Source organism: Delphinus delphis, chromosome 1, assembly GCF_949987515.2.
Source record: "Delphinus delphis chromosome 1, mDelDel1.2, whole genome shotgun sequence".
NCBI classification, from domain to species: domain Eukaryota; kingdom Metazoa; phylum Chordata; class Mammalia; order Artiodactyla; family Delphinidae; genus Delphinus; species Delphinus delphis.
The window spans coordinates 151,935,219-151,950,242 of NC_082683.1; the positions used below are offsets into that span (position 1 = coordinate 151,935,219).

A 15,024-nucleotide genomic window follows, 5' to 3' on the forward strand; every position below is an offset into this window, starting at 1 on the left:
AGGCGGCCTGGGGTGGTGGAAAGAATAATGTTAGTAATAATAATAATAATAGTGGCAGCACTTACCGTAATGGGATGCTTCCTCCATGCCCTGCACCATTCTAAGCATTTCACAGATCCTAACCTTTATAACAACTCTGCAACGTAGGTATTGTTATTATCCCCATTTCGTAGGGGATATGATGAAACTAAAGCCCAGAGAGATCAAATAACACGCCAAGGACACACAACCAGTGAACAACAGAGCTTGGATATGACTCTGAGCTTTTGACTCGGTTTACAGCTGAGGAAACATCTAACATGTGAAGAAGCTGGGGTTGAACCTCATCAGGATGACTTTGTGCTCTTAACATTGTAGAGAGAACCATAAACTTGGTATCAGAGGACGTGGCTGCAAATGCTGGTGGTTCTAGTCACAAGCCATGTGACCGTCATCTCACAGGGTCTCCGTGTCTCAGTGAGGTCGTCCTCATGGGAGCCCTTGGGTACTGGGAAGCATGATATACACATTTTAATCAGCAGTGATGGCTCCTGGCCCTCAAGAACATTGCATCTTAGTCCCAGACGGAGCATGTGGTGTTGACACCGTAAGCATTCTAGTCCATGTGGGGATGACTCCCGGCAGGCCCTCCTCCCCGCAGCCCATCCACACTGCTGGCTTTCCAAGCATTCAGTGCAGATGGCAGGGCCCCTTCCTGGGGGCTTCTTCCCTCACAGAGGGGCTGGGGGCTTCAGAAATAACCTTTCAGAGGACCTCTTCCTAGATAAACGATAATACTCTTAAAAGGCAGTCTTGTATGATAAGAAGAGTCCAGAACATAGTCAGACACTGCACTCTAGTTCCAGCTGTGCCATTTACAGGGATTTTTTTTTTTAAACCTTGGTCTCTCTGGGTCTTTGTTTTCTCAATCATGAGACGGACATTGTAGGACCTGCCCTTTCTACCTCACAGTTATTGGGAGAGTCGAGTGAGAATGTATATGAGAGCACTTTGGCAGGCCTTGATGAGGGCTAGTGATTGCTACTATGATTATTTTATTATTCTTTTTCTTCCAAAACTCAAAAATATTAATTGACCACCCTTGACCCCAGTGCTGTGTATAAGGTACTGGGTTAGGGGCTTTCTCACGAAATTTCTCTAACGTTTGGAGAGACAGAAGGTGGCACACAGGAATCCTCCCAGAGGCAAGGCCCACATAGGCTGAACGATCCTGAAAGCCATAGCATGTGTGGGGGCAGGCCAGGGTGAGAAGACCCCTGCTTCCTCTATTGTTTTAGATCTACTGGTTGGGGAAGGAATGAGATCTGTGGGTGACCAAGAAGAGCCTGGGCCTCCCTTGCCCTCTCAAAGCCTGATGTGTTGGTAGATCTGCCTTGTCCTCCACACATACACATAAACACCACACACAGGACACACAGGTATGACACACAGGCAGCCAACATAAACATACACATACCACATACGATCACACATACACCACACTGGCACACCCCATACACAACAAACACAATCTCATCCACACACACACACACACGCACGCACGCACATGCGCCACGCACGCACATGCGCGTGCAAGCCTCTAAGAAGATAAGCACTGACTTGAGTTCAGATCCTTACAGAAAATGTGGTTGATATACTGTTGACTTTTAACCATTTTGCAAAGACTCAACCTCATATTACAATTGCTCTTTTAAAAGCCTTTTAAATCACACTTTATATCATAGAAAAAATTCCCAACTGGGCTAAAGAAGTAGCAAAATCAGATCCTAGGAAAGCCCTTTAAAATGCTCTAGAGCCTGTGAATGGGGGTGGAGGGGTGCCCCTCGCCCTGTCTTGTACAGCGCACAGAAGCAAGGCTGCTTTGGGGCTGCCGCCTAAACAGGGCAAGAGGGAAATAGGTGTGGGTCCAACAAAGATTGGGAAGACAAGGGCAAAAAACGTGGGGGTTCCCTGAACTGTGACCTGAGAAGATCTGCCCTAAGGTGGCTCTGTCCCTTCCCTTACTCATTGCCCCTCCCCAAGAAGCTTTTCCTGCACAACTCCCCCCGTCTTCTGCTGCCTTCTCCTGGAGATCCATTGAGTTAAAGGGACATGGCCAAGGACACTCCCTAATATGTTTACATTTGACGCTGTCACACTGGAACCAGTGGGGGAAATGATGGCATTCCTGGTTGATTTGGTTGGCTCGTCCTCCCTCCCTCCCTGTCCCTCTCCCTCACCCTTCCTCTCTCTCTTTCGTTTTCATCTGGCAAATAGTCTTTCCCCCTCCATGTTCCTGATGATCCTTGAAGCATAAGGATAACGTGTTGGGAGAGCAGTGTTCCAATCTCTGGTGTCCCTTTAACGTGGCTTACTTGCTTTGGCCTCCTTGTTTGCTCCCTGGCGCCATCCCAGATTGGCATGGATGCTACCAGCCCAGCTCTGGAAACCGTGTTTAGCAATACTTTCTACTCTAGAGCAGAGGTGGGCAGGGTTTGGGAAGAGAGGCCTGTGCCTTCCCAATGTGACGGCCCAGCCAAAGAGCCGGGTCACATTTTCTTTAACGTTGTTTCATTTAGTTCAGATTTTGGGAGATCGGACTTTCCAACTGCTTGTGTGGTCTTTGACCAAACCAGTGTGAGAAATGAGAGCCGGCCCAATGGGATGAGACCCACCACACTCAGGCGCCCTGGGGAGGTGTCACTGGGCTGGGGCCTCTTCAGAGCCACAAGCGAGGGCACAGTGGCCTCCCAGGTCCCTTCTGTGGGCTTTCCTCAAGGGCAACTTCAGTGCGGGTCCTGAGATGGAGTTCACGAGGGGTGAGTGATGGGCAAGGCCAGGCAGAGGATGCTGGAGGCCTCAGGAGGAGCTGTCCTTTCCTGTTTCCTGGAAAGCAAGCACAGGCGGGCGTGGGGAGACATCTCTCTGGGGGTCTGAGTTTGAATCGTCTGTTCCTTCCTCTGCTGCAGATGAGTGAGAGTGAGACTCTCATCAGTATGGTGAACCGCATGGTGGAGAACTCCTCCCCCAGGGCCCAACTCTTCATGCAAGTAAGACCTCTGCCTGGCAGCATGGTCCCTGTCAACACCATTTTTCAGCTGCTTGTGCATGGTCGCGTCCACCCATCAGGGATGAGTCCACTCCGCCTGCTCACCTGCCAGGCCTCATCTCCCAGGCTCAGCCTGGCCTCCCTCCTTTCTTTTCACTGTGTCTCCCCCATTCTTCACGTTCATGGGTGAACCCAGGCCCATTTCCCAGGCCATCGAAATAGCCCACACTGACATCTCACGCCATGCAGGGACCGCAGGCTGCTTTTTAGCGTTCAGGACTTCTCTTTCATGTTTGGGGTCTTCTTAACGGTTGTTGGGGTGAAGGACACGAGGCGTGTGATATGGAACCGTCCAGCGACAGAGTTGTGTAGAACGTGCTCTCGTTGCTGCATGTGTCACCAAGGGCAGGCGCCTTTGCTGGACTCAGAGGCACTTCTGGTTGAGGCACAAGCCCTGGGGCTGGCGTTCCATCTAGTAGGGTGGTCGTTCTCAGATTCTTCCAATGCTCGTTCTGTTCTCCCAGGTCTTATCCTTATCAGAACAGCCAGGACTTAACTCTTGTTCTCATGGTTGTTACCAGTAAGCCATTTGGGAGCTACACAGCCCTGGAGCCCCTCTTGGCAGTAGATTTTAGACCTTAGCGGAGAGGAGATACAGAGCACGAGTGAGCAGCATCTCTACCTCCAGAATCAGCCCAGGACGGTTGGGGCAGAGCTTGGGGCGGAGCTTAGGCCGGGCTGTCCCACGCTTTCCGGCCAGGGGGCAGAGCACTGTAGCTCAGCCCAGGTCCCCAGAACAGATGCGGCCTGAGGCGATGGGACTGTGGTCGGTGGCAGGAACGGAGCGAGACTGTCAGCGGTCCCGTCCCTGCGTGCCCTGCCCAGGCTGTCCTCTGCTGTGGTAACCGGCCTCCTGTTCCTGCAGGTCCCTCCATACCCAGAAGTGTTCCGGGACAGCCTCCACACCTACAAGCTAAACGAGCAAGACACAGATGTAAGAACAGCTCTCCCGCTGCCTCTGTCCACTCCAGCCCCTCCCGCTGCCCTTCTCATCCTCACTCTCCTCCGTGGGGGCTTCTCCTCCGTCCATCTCTCATCTCCTGTGGCCCTTCATACATTTCATTCCTGTCCTCTCTCACCGCAAAGACAACATTCTGCCTGGGCCTCCTCTCGTTCTTACCACTCACCCCTACCTCCCACCATGGCTGTGTGTGTTTCTCCACTGAGTTTGAGGCCCTCTTATCTACAGCGCTGGCTTGTGCTTATTTCAGGAGCACAGACTTCGTTAGGAGGTAGAGCATGTAGTCCCCAGGTGCCTGGAAAGAAGAATGAGGCCTGGCTCCACCCTCGGGGAGCTTCTGGGCAGTGGGAGGCCCAGGGAGCAGCAGGCGGCAGCACAGGATTCATGTGCTGAGCGGACTGTAACAGGGTCTGCAGGAGTGCGGGGTAGGGGGACCGCGTGGGCTGGTGGAGGCCGGGGACAAAACAGGTGGCACGTGAGCTGGGCCTTGAAATAAAGGGCCCAGAGGACAAGATTTGGCCCACTAGAAAGTAGCCAAGCGGGTATTTGAGGAGTGGCATGGATAAAGGTGTGGACGCAGGAAAGCACAGGTCTTCCCAGAAGACAAGTTTGGCCTAACCTGCCTTGCCTAGGTAGCAGATCTGCCCAGCAGGCAGGGGAGACGCTCTGTACAGGCAAGGACCAGACCTCAGAGGGAGCCACCGTCAGCCATCCTGAGCCTCTGGAAGGAGGAGGGGAGATCAGGGTCCTGTGGGACTAGGGAACCAGTTTACATTGTTCAGCGGTTTTGCTAAGACTGTTGTTCAGAAACCGGCCTGTGCCTCTGATTCATACACACCTGGAGGCCCAGGAGGCGAGGCCGTGTTATCTCCTGAACCTCTTGTGAATTGGAACCCCAAGAGGATGGGAGTGCAGAAGCTTAACGTTTGGCTCTCAGCCCTCTCCCCTCTCAAGCTGACTCGTTTCCTCAGAGAATAAATTTGTCTCCTCTCCCAATGGGTCTTTGGAGAGTCCCCGGAGGTGAAGACCATCTTCCTGTTCCCAGGAGCCTCCAAGGTCAAGGTGAAGGCCCAGGGTTCCTTGGCAGGGAAGAGGAGGTGGTATCCAGAGGCCAGGCCCTGCCAACCCAATTCCCAGGTCCCCATCAAACCGTGTTCTTCACTCCCTTCTTTCTCCCTCCCTTCCCCCTTGGGGCCCCCAGAAGCTGCTGGGCAAGTTGTGTGAGCAGAACAAGGTGGTGAGGGAGCAGGAACGGCTGGTGCAGCAGCTCCGAGCTGAGAAGGTGAGAGCCATGGGGTGGCCCTGAGTGGGGCAGACGGGGGGGCTGGCCCAGAGAAGGTGTAGATTGCTATCTCCATCCTGACTAAGCTGATGAAGATTTGCCCCTCCTTAAATTTCTGTCCTGCCCTTAATCAGACCTGCTGAAGCTCTTCTGGGGACCTCAGCCAGTGTGAGGGAAACCTCCACTAAGCTGCCTGGTTGAACCCCTAGGGCTCAGGCCTCTGCTGCTGAAAGCCCAGGAGAGGAGCTATGAAGGCCGCTCATAGCCATTCCCCTGCCTTTCTTCAGGAGAGCCTGGAAAGTGCCTTGATGGGGACCCATCAGGAACTGGAGATGTTTGGAAACCAGCCTGCCTACCCAGAGAAGCTGCTACACAAGAAGGAGTCGCTGCAGAACCAGCTCATCCACATCCGGGTGGAGCTGTCTCAGGCAACCACGGTAACCTGGGAGCTGGGTGTGCGCTCCCACCCTGGCCAGCACCTGCAGGGGGGAGCCACCCTCCCAGCTGTGCTCCTCTAATTCCTGTTCTCCTCTGGCAGCGAGAGCAGGGTGCTGTCTGCGAGAGGGATAAACAAAGACCTTAACACTGCCTTACAAAGAGGCAGCAAATGTGCCAGCCTGCTCATCCCATTGAGTCTCCACCAGGGAGACTGGCTTGTTTCCCACAAGCCGTATCTGCACCAGGATTCATTCAGGACAAAGTGAAGTTGAGGGCCACTTCTTTCCTTGGCTGCTCTAACAGCTTTGCTGCCCACCTTTTCCACTCCCCTGGAGAACCAGGATACCGGCAACACGCCACCCTGGTTACTTCCCAGCAGGCACAGGGCAGACCCTCTGACACAGAGAGCAGCAGCAAAAGCCCCAGGAAATTGTGGCCCAGAGGGAGGAAGGTCTCTAACCTCCAGAGAACAGGCACCCCCAGGTCTTTCCTTTTTTGCCCTCTACTCTCTATCACCCAATCTGGGGAGAACAGGAGGGGAGATTAGCCCCTTTGGGCCTGCCTGCCATCCAGAGAGGATTCCATTTTCTCTCTCTTTGGGCATGCAGTAGGCTGGGCTGTTGCACCTCCTAAAAGGCCAGTGTTTGGCTGTCATCAGAATGTCTCAGCCCAGGGCCCTCTCCCGTCCCTCTGGTACCCGGGCCCCAGGCCCTGAGGCAGGACGAGGAGGGGCGGATTGGCAATTGCAGCTTCTCAGTAAGCCCTCCCCTTGCAGGCCCTGTCGAACAGCACCGTGGAGTACGAGGGCCTGGAGGCAGAGGTCTCTGCCCTGCACGACGAGCTCTGGGAGCAGCTCAGCTTGGACTTTCAGGTGAAGAGGCCCACAGGCAGGCGGGGCTGCTGTGTGCTTCAGGCCCTCCTTTGTCATTTTGGCCGAAAGAGGCCACGGTGGCTTCCTTTCTTGCTTTAGAAATTTCAGAGACTTATGACCAGGAGTTGGTCCTCAGATGAAAGACAAGGTTCAGGGCCTCTTAAAACAGACTCTGAGTTTCAGGGTGAAGATAATGTGGGATCGTTCTTTAGTTCCATCAAATCATGGGGGAAGAATAAAAGTTGAAGCATGGGAGACTTTAACAGATATATGAATGTAAAGAAGATCATGATAAATACAGATCTCTCTCATGACATCAGAAGAGTACGCAGTGTGGGAGCCATCCACCGGGGAATTTTTAGGTGGGAAAGAGGCCTTTCTTTCTGGGATGGGTCAAAAACACTCTGCTTGGAGGCAGGAGGATGGACGTTCCTGGGGCATTCTTCTTCTTTTCCTTCCTCTGTCTTTTCTCTTCCCAGGCTCTGCCCCTTCTCTAGCTCGCTTTGCAAGCCCTGTCTCTCTGATGCAGTTAACACCCTGGTTTCCCCCATTTTCCTCCTGTTTCCCTCCTGGTAACAAAACTTACCACCCAACCTTGCAGCTTGTTAGGTTAGGTTAGCCCCTGGACCAGAGGCCCCAAATGCCACGATGTTCTGTGGGCAAGCCTCACTTTCACCGCAAACATTTTGGGAGGTAGGATAGCGTCATGGTCGAGGGCACCAGCTCGAGACCAGATCCAGATGGTGGCCACACTGCTTACTAACAGATGGTGTTGGGCGTGAGCCTCTGAAGTGGAGACAACCGCTGTCCTTGCCTCGTAGAGGTGTTGTGCAGCCGCAGTGAGTTCATGTGTGCAAAGCACTCAGCACAGTGCCTGGTATAGGCGGGCAGGGTGGGGTGGAGGGCAGCGGGGCGGGGAATGTTAAATAAAAGGTAGCTATTATTTTTCAAAGAGTAGACACTGTAATTGAGTAGAATTCATGCATATCAAACAGTCCCACAGTATGTGAAACAAGACAGTAAACCAGAAGCTCTTGGCCCTGGAAAACAGGCCACCATCAAGTGTCCACCTAGAGGGGTGTTCACTCCAAGACCACCCTGAGCTCCCCTGGGTGGGGGGTGGAATCAGAGGGACAGGTTCTCACTCTCTTCGTTCTGAGGCCACACGTTCACCTAAAAGTGCTCTTTGCTGTGATGACAGAGCCCTCTCCTCCCGCAATTCCGGAAGCCGAAGAGGCAAAGGCTGCCCATGAGAAAGATGAGTGTGCTAGAGGGATGTGCGTGTGTACATGAGCACGGGAAAGCTCCCGCCGGGACACTCCTTGGTAGCCACCTCCTTTGACCTGCTCTCTGGCTGTTCCAGAATGAGGTGCTCAACCGACAAATCCAGAAGGAGATCTGGAGGATCCAGGATGTGATGGAGGGGCTGAGGAAGAATAACCCATCCCGGGGCACAGACACAGCCAAGCACAGAGGTAGCCGCTCTCTCCACCAGCCTCCTGGCTCCTGGCCTCACCAGAAACACCTCCAGTGTCTCTGGTCTCCATCCCACACCTGCCAACTCATACCTCTCCAGGCCTTCGCACTGTGCTCAGAGCCAGTCAGGGCCTTCTCAGGGCTCCAGAAATTCCCTCTGCCCAGAATAGACCAGATAGACCAATCAGAGATGCTGTTGCCTCTAGATCCCTCCCCAGAACAGGTCAAAGAGCACCTGCGCCTTCCCAGCCCCTAAGCCCATGGGCCCACTGGTGATCTGAGACCATTACCTTAGTGTCTTCCTTCAGCCCAGGGACCTTGGGCTGGCTTTCTGTGACACCTTTGAGGTAGTGGTGTCATTTCCATCCATTATCTTTTCCTGCCCAGCTCGCTTCTCAACAGCCAACCTGTGAGCCAACCCGTTATAAGTCCCTTCAGCAGGCCCAGGTGGCCCTGAGACCCTAAATCCTCCCCTGCCTTCTCCACCTACAGAGCCCAGCCACACTCCAGGCCACACCCCTACCCCTTCCCTCATCTCTCTCCTCTTCTGTTTCCCCAAAGGAGGACTTGGCCCCTCAGGCACCTACAGCTCCAACAGCCCCGCCAGCCCTCTCAGCTCCACCAGCCTCACCAGCCCCCTGAGCCCTTTTTCATTGGTGTCTGGCTCTCAGGGGTCCCCCACTAAGCCCGGGTCCAATGAGGTAAGCTGAGATCACGGAGAAGAAGGTGGGTGGGGGAGGGAGGACTAGGTCCCCATTTGCCTGAAATTATACAAGTTCTGTGCCCATCTCTTCCCCAGAGGCCTCCAGTCGTAGTGCTTCATCTCTGTCTAAGGTAGTCATTCTCACACCCAGTTTGGTGACCCTCCCTCCAGACTTCTCCTTTACTTGTTCTCATCTCCAACTGTCATCCTTAGGTGCCTTTCAGGGAGGTCTTCCTGAGCACCAGGATGGTTAGCAGAGACCCCAAACACTTAATAGGAATTTAACTCTAGGATTGTTCTGCGGGTGAGAGGGCTGAGGGTTGGTGTGGGGGGCATTTGCCTAGTCAGCCAATCAGCAGGTGTTTTCGGAGGCTCTGCTCTGGGCAAGGGACGGTATGAGACCCTCTCAGAAAGATGCCTGAGGGCCTTCACCCACCCAGCGTCCAATGGGGACCAAGACCATTCACAGTGAACAGCCCTCCTCTGGAACGTGGTGGCATATGTCTCAATACTGAGCCACGTGGCTCAGACTGTAAAAGTTCTGATGTTCCAAAGAGAGGGTGGAACTTAAACTAGGCCATGAAGCATTGGGACAGGTAGAGGAACAAGGGAAAGGCATTACAGGCTGGAGAGCTGGCGGAAGCAAAGGTACAGGGGAGGGGTGTGCCCAATGTGATGGGGAGACAATGAGGAGAGAGCTTCAGAGAAAATGGGGGACCAGTGCACAGGCGGGGGCTCAGTAGAGGAGGGCCTTGTAGGCCAGGCAGGGTTAGCTCTGGAGGTGGAACTCCATCCAGGCGACGGGTGGGAGTTTGGTGGTCCAGGGCCCCGCCCCAGGCTCCAGCAGTGTTGTTGTCCGCCTCTGCTAATGCTCTTTTCTTCTGCTCTCACAGTGGCTGCTCTTGTTCCTCCTAATGCTCTGGCTTCTCTCTGCCTCAGGAGCCTGGCCCCCCGCGGCCTCCCCTCCCCAAAGCCTACGTCCCCCTGGAGTCTCCTCCCACCGTGCCTCCACTCCCTAGTGAGAGCCGCCTCTGGCCATACCCCAACTCCCCTTCCTGGCACCGCAGTGGCGAGACAGCCAGGGGTCAGGTACCCAACACCCTTGGGTCCTGGAGGGCAGGGACGGAGGGAGCGGGGCCCGGCAGGAGACCAAGTCATTGTTCCCATCCCAGTATTAATTTTGCCACAGCTCAGCTTCTACTGGTCCTCTGTCAGACTCTGGGATAAGCAAAGGGATGGGTGAGACCCTCATACTGGTCCTCTTTCCCCTTTTTGCTTCCTGTGGACAATGAAAACATGAGTTGCTGCCCTACCCCGTGGCAGCCCGTGGCTGTAGGTGGTGGGTTATGCCCCCCTCCCTACCAGCATGACCAGACGATGGAAATCCAGTGACAGCCCCCCAACCCCCACTGGTGCCATTCCAGTTCCTTCCTGCCGTTGTGCACCTCAGACCCCAATCCTCCCATGCTCTCCCTCTCCCCTTGCCTGTGTCTCTGCCTTGTCTGTGTCCTCTGACTCTCATCAGCCCCTGAAGTGTAAAGATACAGACCCTTTTCTCCCCTGTTCTGGCTCCTTCTCTCACCTGGATCCCTAGGCAAGGTCCAGGAGAAACATGCAGTTAGGCTTGGAAGAGGTTGCATGGTGAGTAGAAAGACTCCTCCAATAGGCTCAGCTACTTACTGGTAAGATGCACAACCCTTGAGGGTCTGCCTAGTGAGGTGGGCAGAGCAGGTATCATTGCCTCGGTTTTACGGACAAAGAAAGGTGATAGGACTTACCCATGCTCTGTAGTTGGGCCAGAGCTGGAGTTCGTGACCTCTGGTCTAGTCTCTCTGTACTCCCCTCACTGAGACTTAATTCTTCATCCCCGTGGGAGGGGATGGCTCAGATGATGTCTGAGGTCCCTTTCTAGTCACATGATTCTGTGAGACCACAACCCAAATGCCCTGTTCCTTCCCACAAAGCTCATCTTATTCTTGTGCTCAAGTCTTGGGTGGGATCCCAACAGAATCCACAGATAGCCTTGGCCTTGTAGCCCCCTCCTCCAACCATTCCTCCTCTGGCTCACAGCAAGTCTGTGCTTTTCGTGTTTGCCAGGAGGACTGGTTGGGCTGAGGGATCTCTCTGATGGGCCTCAACGGAGGCCCTCTTGGAGGCCCTGAGCCCTCATTCCCCAAGAGGACCACACATTGGCCAGTCTTAAGGTGGCATGGGTGGGAGGCTCCAGTGTATCCTTGCCCACTTCCCAGCTGGCACACACAGTTTCCCTGCCCCATGTTTTTTCAAAGGTTTGCACTCCCACCACTGCAAAACAAAGAAACACCACCAGGGACCCAATTCTCGGTGGTCACTCTAGCACCATCCATCCATCTTCTCATCCCTTCTCCCTAGCCCATGGCAAGCTATGAGCAAAGCAAGAAAGACCCCCACCAGACCTCACCCCTGGACACCACTAGAGACATCAGCCTTGTGCCCACCAGGCAAGAGGTGGAAGCAGAGAAGCAGGCAGCTCTCAACAAAGGTACTTCCTGTTCCATCCTCCCCTGGAAGTGAGGCTAAGGGTCAGAGAAGAGCCCAGACAGGTGCTCGCTCACATCCAAGGAGGTGCTTCCCCACCTGGGCCTCTCACCTCCATGGAGGGCAGGACTGAGCCTCTCTGAGAAGCAGGCTGCCCTGTGTCCCTTTTTATGGGACCCACTGGCTACTGTGTCTCCCTGCAGTTGGCATTGTGCCCCCTCGGACAAAGTCACCCGCTGATGAAGGAGTGACCCCGTCGGGGGTGGTGAAGAGGAGTGCCAGCGGGCTCGCCAATGGGCTCTCCTCCCGGGTGAGTGCGTGCCCGCAGGCCCCGAGAGCCCGTGCAGGCCTGAGCGGGGCTGGGAGCCCAGGGGCCTCCGTGTGTCCACCTACCTGTCACTGTTCAAGAAACCCAGGACTAGAGGAGGAAGGTAGAACAAGAAGAAAGAAGGCAAGCGGAGTTCTCCTTCAGGGAGACGTCACGGGACAAGGAAGCTATACATAATAAAGATATAAGAATATTTAACAAAATTATTGTAATGTGCCAGTGATGAAATACAAACTCAAAAGTCAGTGGTCAGAGTCAAATGTGCTGACCAGAGGCACCGTGTTAGTTTCCTGGGGTTGCTAGGAAGTTAACAAAACAAACTTGGTGACATAAGACAATAGAAGCTTATTCCCTCACCGTTGCGGAGGCCAGCAGTCCAGAATCAAGGTGTCCGCAGGGTCGGTTCCTTCCGGAGGCTTGAGGGAGCCTCATTCCATGCCTCTCTTCTGGCTCTGGCTGTTGCTGGCAATCTTGGCTTGTAGACGCACCCACACCCCCCCCAACTGCTGTCTCCACCTTCACATCACCTTCTACTCTACGTGTCTTCTTTTTTTCTGTTTCTTATAAGGACACCCATTATTCGGTTTAGGGCTCACCCTAATTGAAGATGATCTCATCTTGAGCTCCTTAACTTGACTACATCTGCAAAGACCCTATTTCCAAATAAGGTCACATTCACAGGTACTGTGGTTAGGACTTGGATATATCTTTTGGGGTCCACTCTTCAACCCATTACAGGCAGGCTTCCCAGAGAAGGGAAATTTTAAGGGATTAGGGCAGATGAAAAATCTGGGTTGGGGGGGTGAGGCACCAGTCAGAGCCCCGTTCTCCCACTACAGCAGGAGCGCCCCAAGAGTGCTGTGTTCCCTGGCGAGGGCAAGGTCAAGATGAGCGTGGAGGAGCAGATTGACCGTATGCGGCGGCACCAGAGCGGCTCTATGAAGGATAAGCGGAGGAGCCTGCAACTCCCGGCCAGCCCGGCCCCCGACCCCAGTGCCCGGCCCGCCTACAAAGTGGTAACGTCCTCCCAGCCCCCACAGGCATGGCCTGGCATCTGCCAACACTGCCCACACCCAGGTCCCCACCAGCCTGGCCTGGAGGGGTTGTAGGGAGGGAGGAGGTTTTAGTCAGGGAGAGACCAGGAAGGACCCAAGCTGGGCGCCTGGGAGACCTGGGGGACGCTTGTCCCCCACTGGGCAGAGGAGATACTCCAACAAGTGTTTCCTTTTTTGTGTGTTTAAAGAAAAATAACTCACAAAAAAGGAATGCCTTGACTATTTTGGCTGAAATGAATTATACAAAATTCAGTTAAGAGAGGTTAGTACAAAACCTGCAACCTAGAAGTAGCCGTCACTTGTTTCTAGAGCATTTCCTATGTGCTTAACATTGGGCTGGGGGTTACTGAAGGTAATCATAGCTCAACATCACATGGCACAGTACAAGTCACGATCCCTTTCATGTTATTTCATTTAGTCATTTCAAGGATGCTGGATTAGGAAGTATTACCCCCGTTTTAGAGATAGGGAAAAAAAGTCATGAGAAATTAAGGGATCTCTGGGCCACACAACTATTAAGTGCAGAGCTGGGAGTAGCCCAAACTATTGGCCTAATTTTTCTTTCCATTAAATTTCAGAAATACAAGAAAAATTATGGCCCATGAGTCCTGCCCTCAAACAGTTTACATTCTAATTGGTGGACTAGAACTTCTAGCATATGAAAAAATTAGAGATCAATATAAGACACACCGATTCAGTTGCCCAAAATATTATATATGGCACTGGATGTGAACACAGGTACAGCAGGATGGGGACAGAAGACAGGGATGAGATTTCACCTTGGGGCCCTTGTAGGCGAGCAGGCTTTGGACAAGCAGCATGGAAGGATAGCTCAGCAGTGGGGCGTGGCCAGGTCAGGCATGTTAGGCAGGAATAGTGAGGACACGGGCATGATTAGGGCTGCCTGGAGGCGTGGGTAGCAGTGGAGGTGCCGCTGGCAGTGGGACAGAGGCCCCGCGTGGTCACGACGGTGCTGCCGCCTAGGTGCGCCGTCACCGCAGCATCCATGAGGTGGACATCTCCAACCTGGAGGCAGCTCTGCGGGCAGAGGAGCCTGGTGGGCAGGCCTACGAGACACCACGGGAGGAGATTGCCCGGCTCCGCAGAATGGAGCTGGAGCCCCAGCACTATGATGTGGATATCAGTAAGGAGGTGAGCAGAGTCCAGGAGGGGCCGGGCAGGGGGAACCCCAGGAAGGAATAGAGGCGGTGACCTCGGTCCCTCCACAGCTCTCCACCCCAGACAAAGTCCTCATCCCTGAGCGGTACATTGACCTGGAGCCTGACACTCCCCTGAGCCCAGAGGAGTTGAAGGAGAAGCAGAAGAAGGTGGAGAGGATCAAGACGCTCATTGCCAAGTCCAGGTAACAGGCCTTGGGGTGAACCTCCACTTCCTCTACCCACTCTGGCGCCTAGGGCACCTGGGGCACTAGTGCCACTGAATCCAGTGCCCGGACTCATGCGGTTGGGGTTCCTGAGCCTCCCCAGCAGAGAGCAAATGGAAGCAGTGGTTCCAGGCAGCGGACCGGGCCCAGGCACGTGGCAGGGTTGGTGACGCTGCCATCGGTGCCAGAAAGACCTACTGGGCTCGTGCACGCGCTGTCATCAAGACAAACTGATGGGTCGCCCTCCGGTGACTTGTTTTCCCTGTCAAGCCTGCCCTAAATATTCACTTGACCCTTCTAGTTCATTTCTAAATGGTGCAGGTAGGGGTCCCAACACGCGTTTTGCTAGGGTCCCACTCACCCCAGGGGACAGGCTTGCTGGGAACCGGAGCCTGCACGTTCACAGGCCCCTGGATCCCTGCCAACCTCCGTCTGCAGGCCCCCCAAGCCATTCGGACCATCCTGTCCCCCCTCCATCTCTGTGTGTCTGTGCCTCTTTAGTATGCAGAACGTGGTGCCCATCGGCGAGGGGGACCTTGTGGACGTGCCCCAGGACTCAGAGAGCCAGCTGCAGGAGCAGGAGAAGCGGATTGAAATCTCCTGTGCCCTGGCGACCGAGGCCTCCCGCAGAGGCCGCATGCTGTCTGGTGAGACGGGCTGGGCCTCGCTCCGCCAGGGAGACCGGCTGACCAGGCGTAGGGGAGGTAGTGCAGTGCGGCAGGGGGCCAGGGACAGAACAGGGAGATGTTCCTTGAGGTCAGAATGAGCACTTATTGAGCGCCAGGGGCTGTGCTAGTCTCAGGGGGTGCAAAGGGGCCAGAGTTACTGACATCTGGGAGCTCAGAGCCAGGATGACCCGCCTAGCTGCTGGACAGAGAAATGGCCAGAGGCCATGCGGGGAGCACAGGGAGCCATTCTACC

General features: G+C 54.5%; 1 protein-coding gene across 9 annotated transcripts in view; it reads left to right on the top strand.

Annotated features, from left to right (window-relative positions):
- PLEKHA6 (pleckstrin homology domain containing A6) overlaps positions 1-15,024 on the top strand; it is a 57,732-nt gene that overhangs the window by 32,750 nt on the left and 9,958 nt on the right. For 6 of the 9 annotated variants that reach the window (XM_059996207.1, XM_059996203.1, XM_059996195.1 and 3 more), the window contains 12 exons: positions 3,954-4,022; positions 5,251-5,331; positions 5,619-5,768; positions 6,545-6,640; positions 8,004-8,115; positions 8,678-8,817; positions 11,211-11,340; positions 11,540-11,646; positions 12,504-12,680; positions 13,704-13,871; positions 13,949-14,082; positions 14,605-14,750. In XM_059996207.1, the coding sequence (XP_059852190.1) occupies positions 3,954-4,022; positions 5,251-5,331; positions 5,619-5,768; positions 6,545-6,640; positions 8,004-8,115; positions 8,678-8,817; positions 11,211-11,340; positions 11,540-11,646; positions 12,504-12,680; positions 13,704-13,871; positions 13,949-14,082; positions 14,605-14,750 (1,510 nt within the window). The remainder of the gene's footprint in view (positions 1-3,953; positions 4,023-5,250; positions 5,332-5,618; positions 5,769-6,544; positions 6,641-8,003; positions 8,116-8,677; positions 8,818-11,210; positions 11,341-11,539; positions 11,647-12,503; positions 12,681-13,703; positions 13,872-13,948; positions 14,083-14,604; positions 14,751-15,024) is intronic. The other 3 variants (XM_059996214.1, XM_059996245.1, XM_059996255.1) reach the window with 2 other exon arrangements.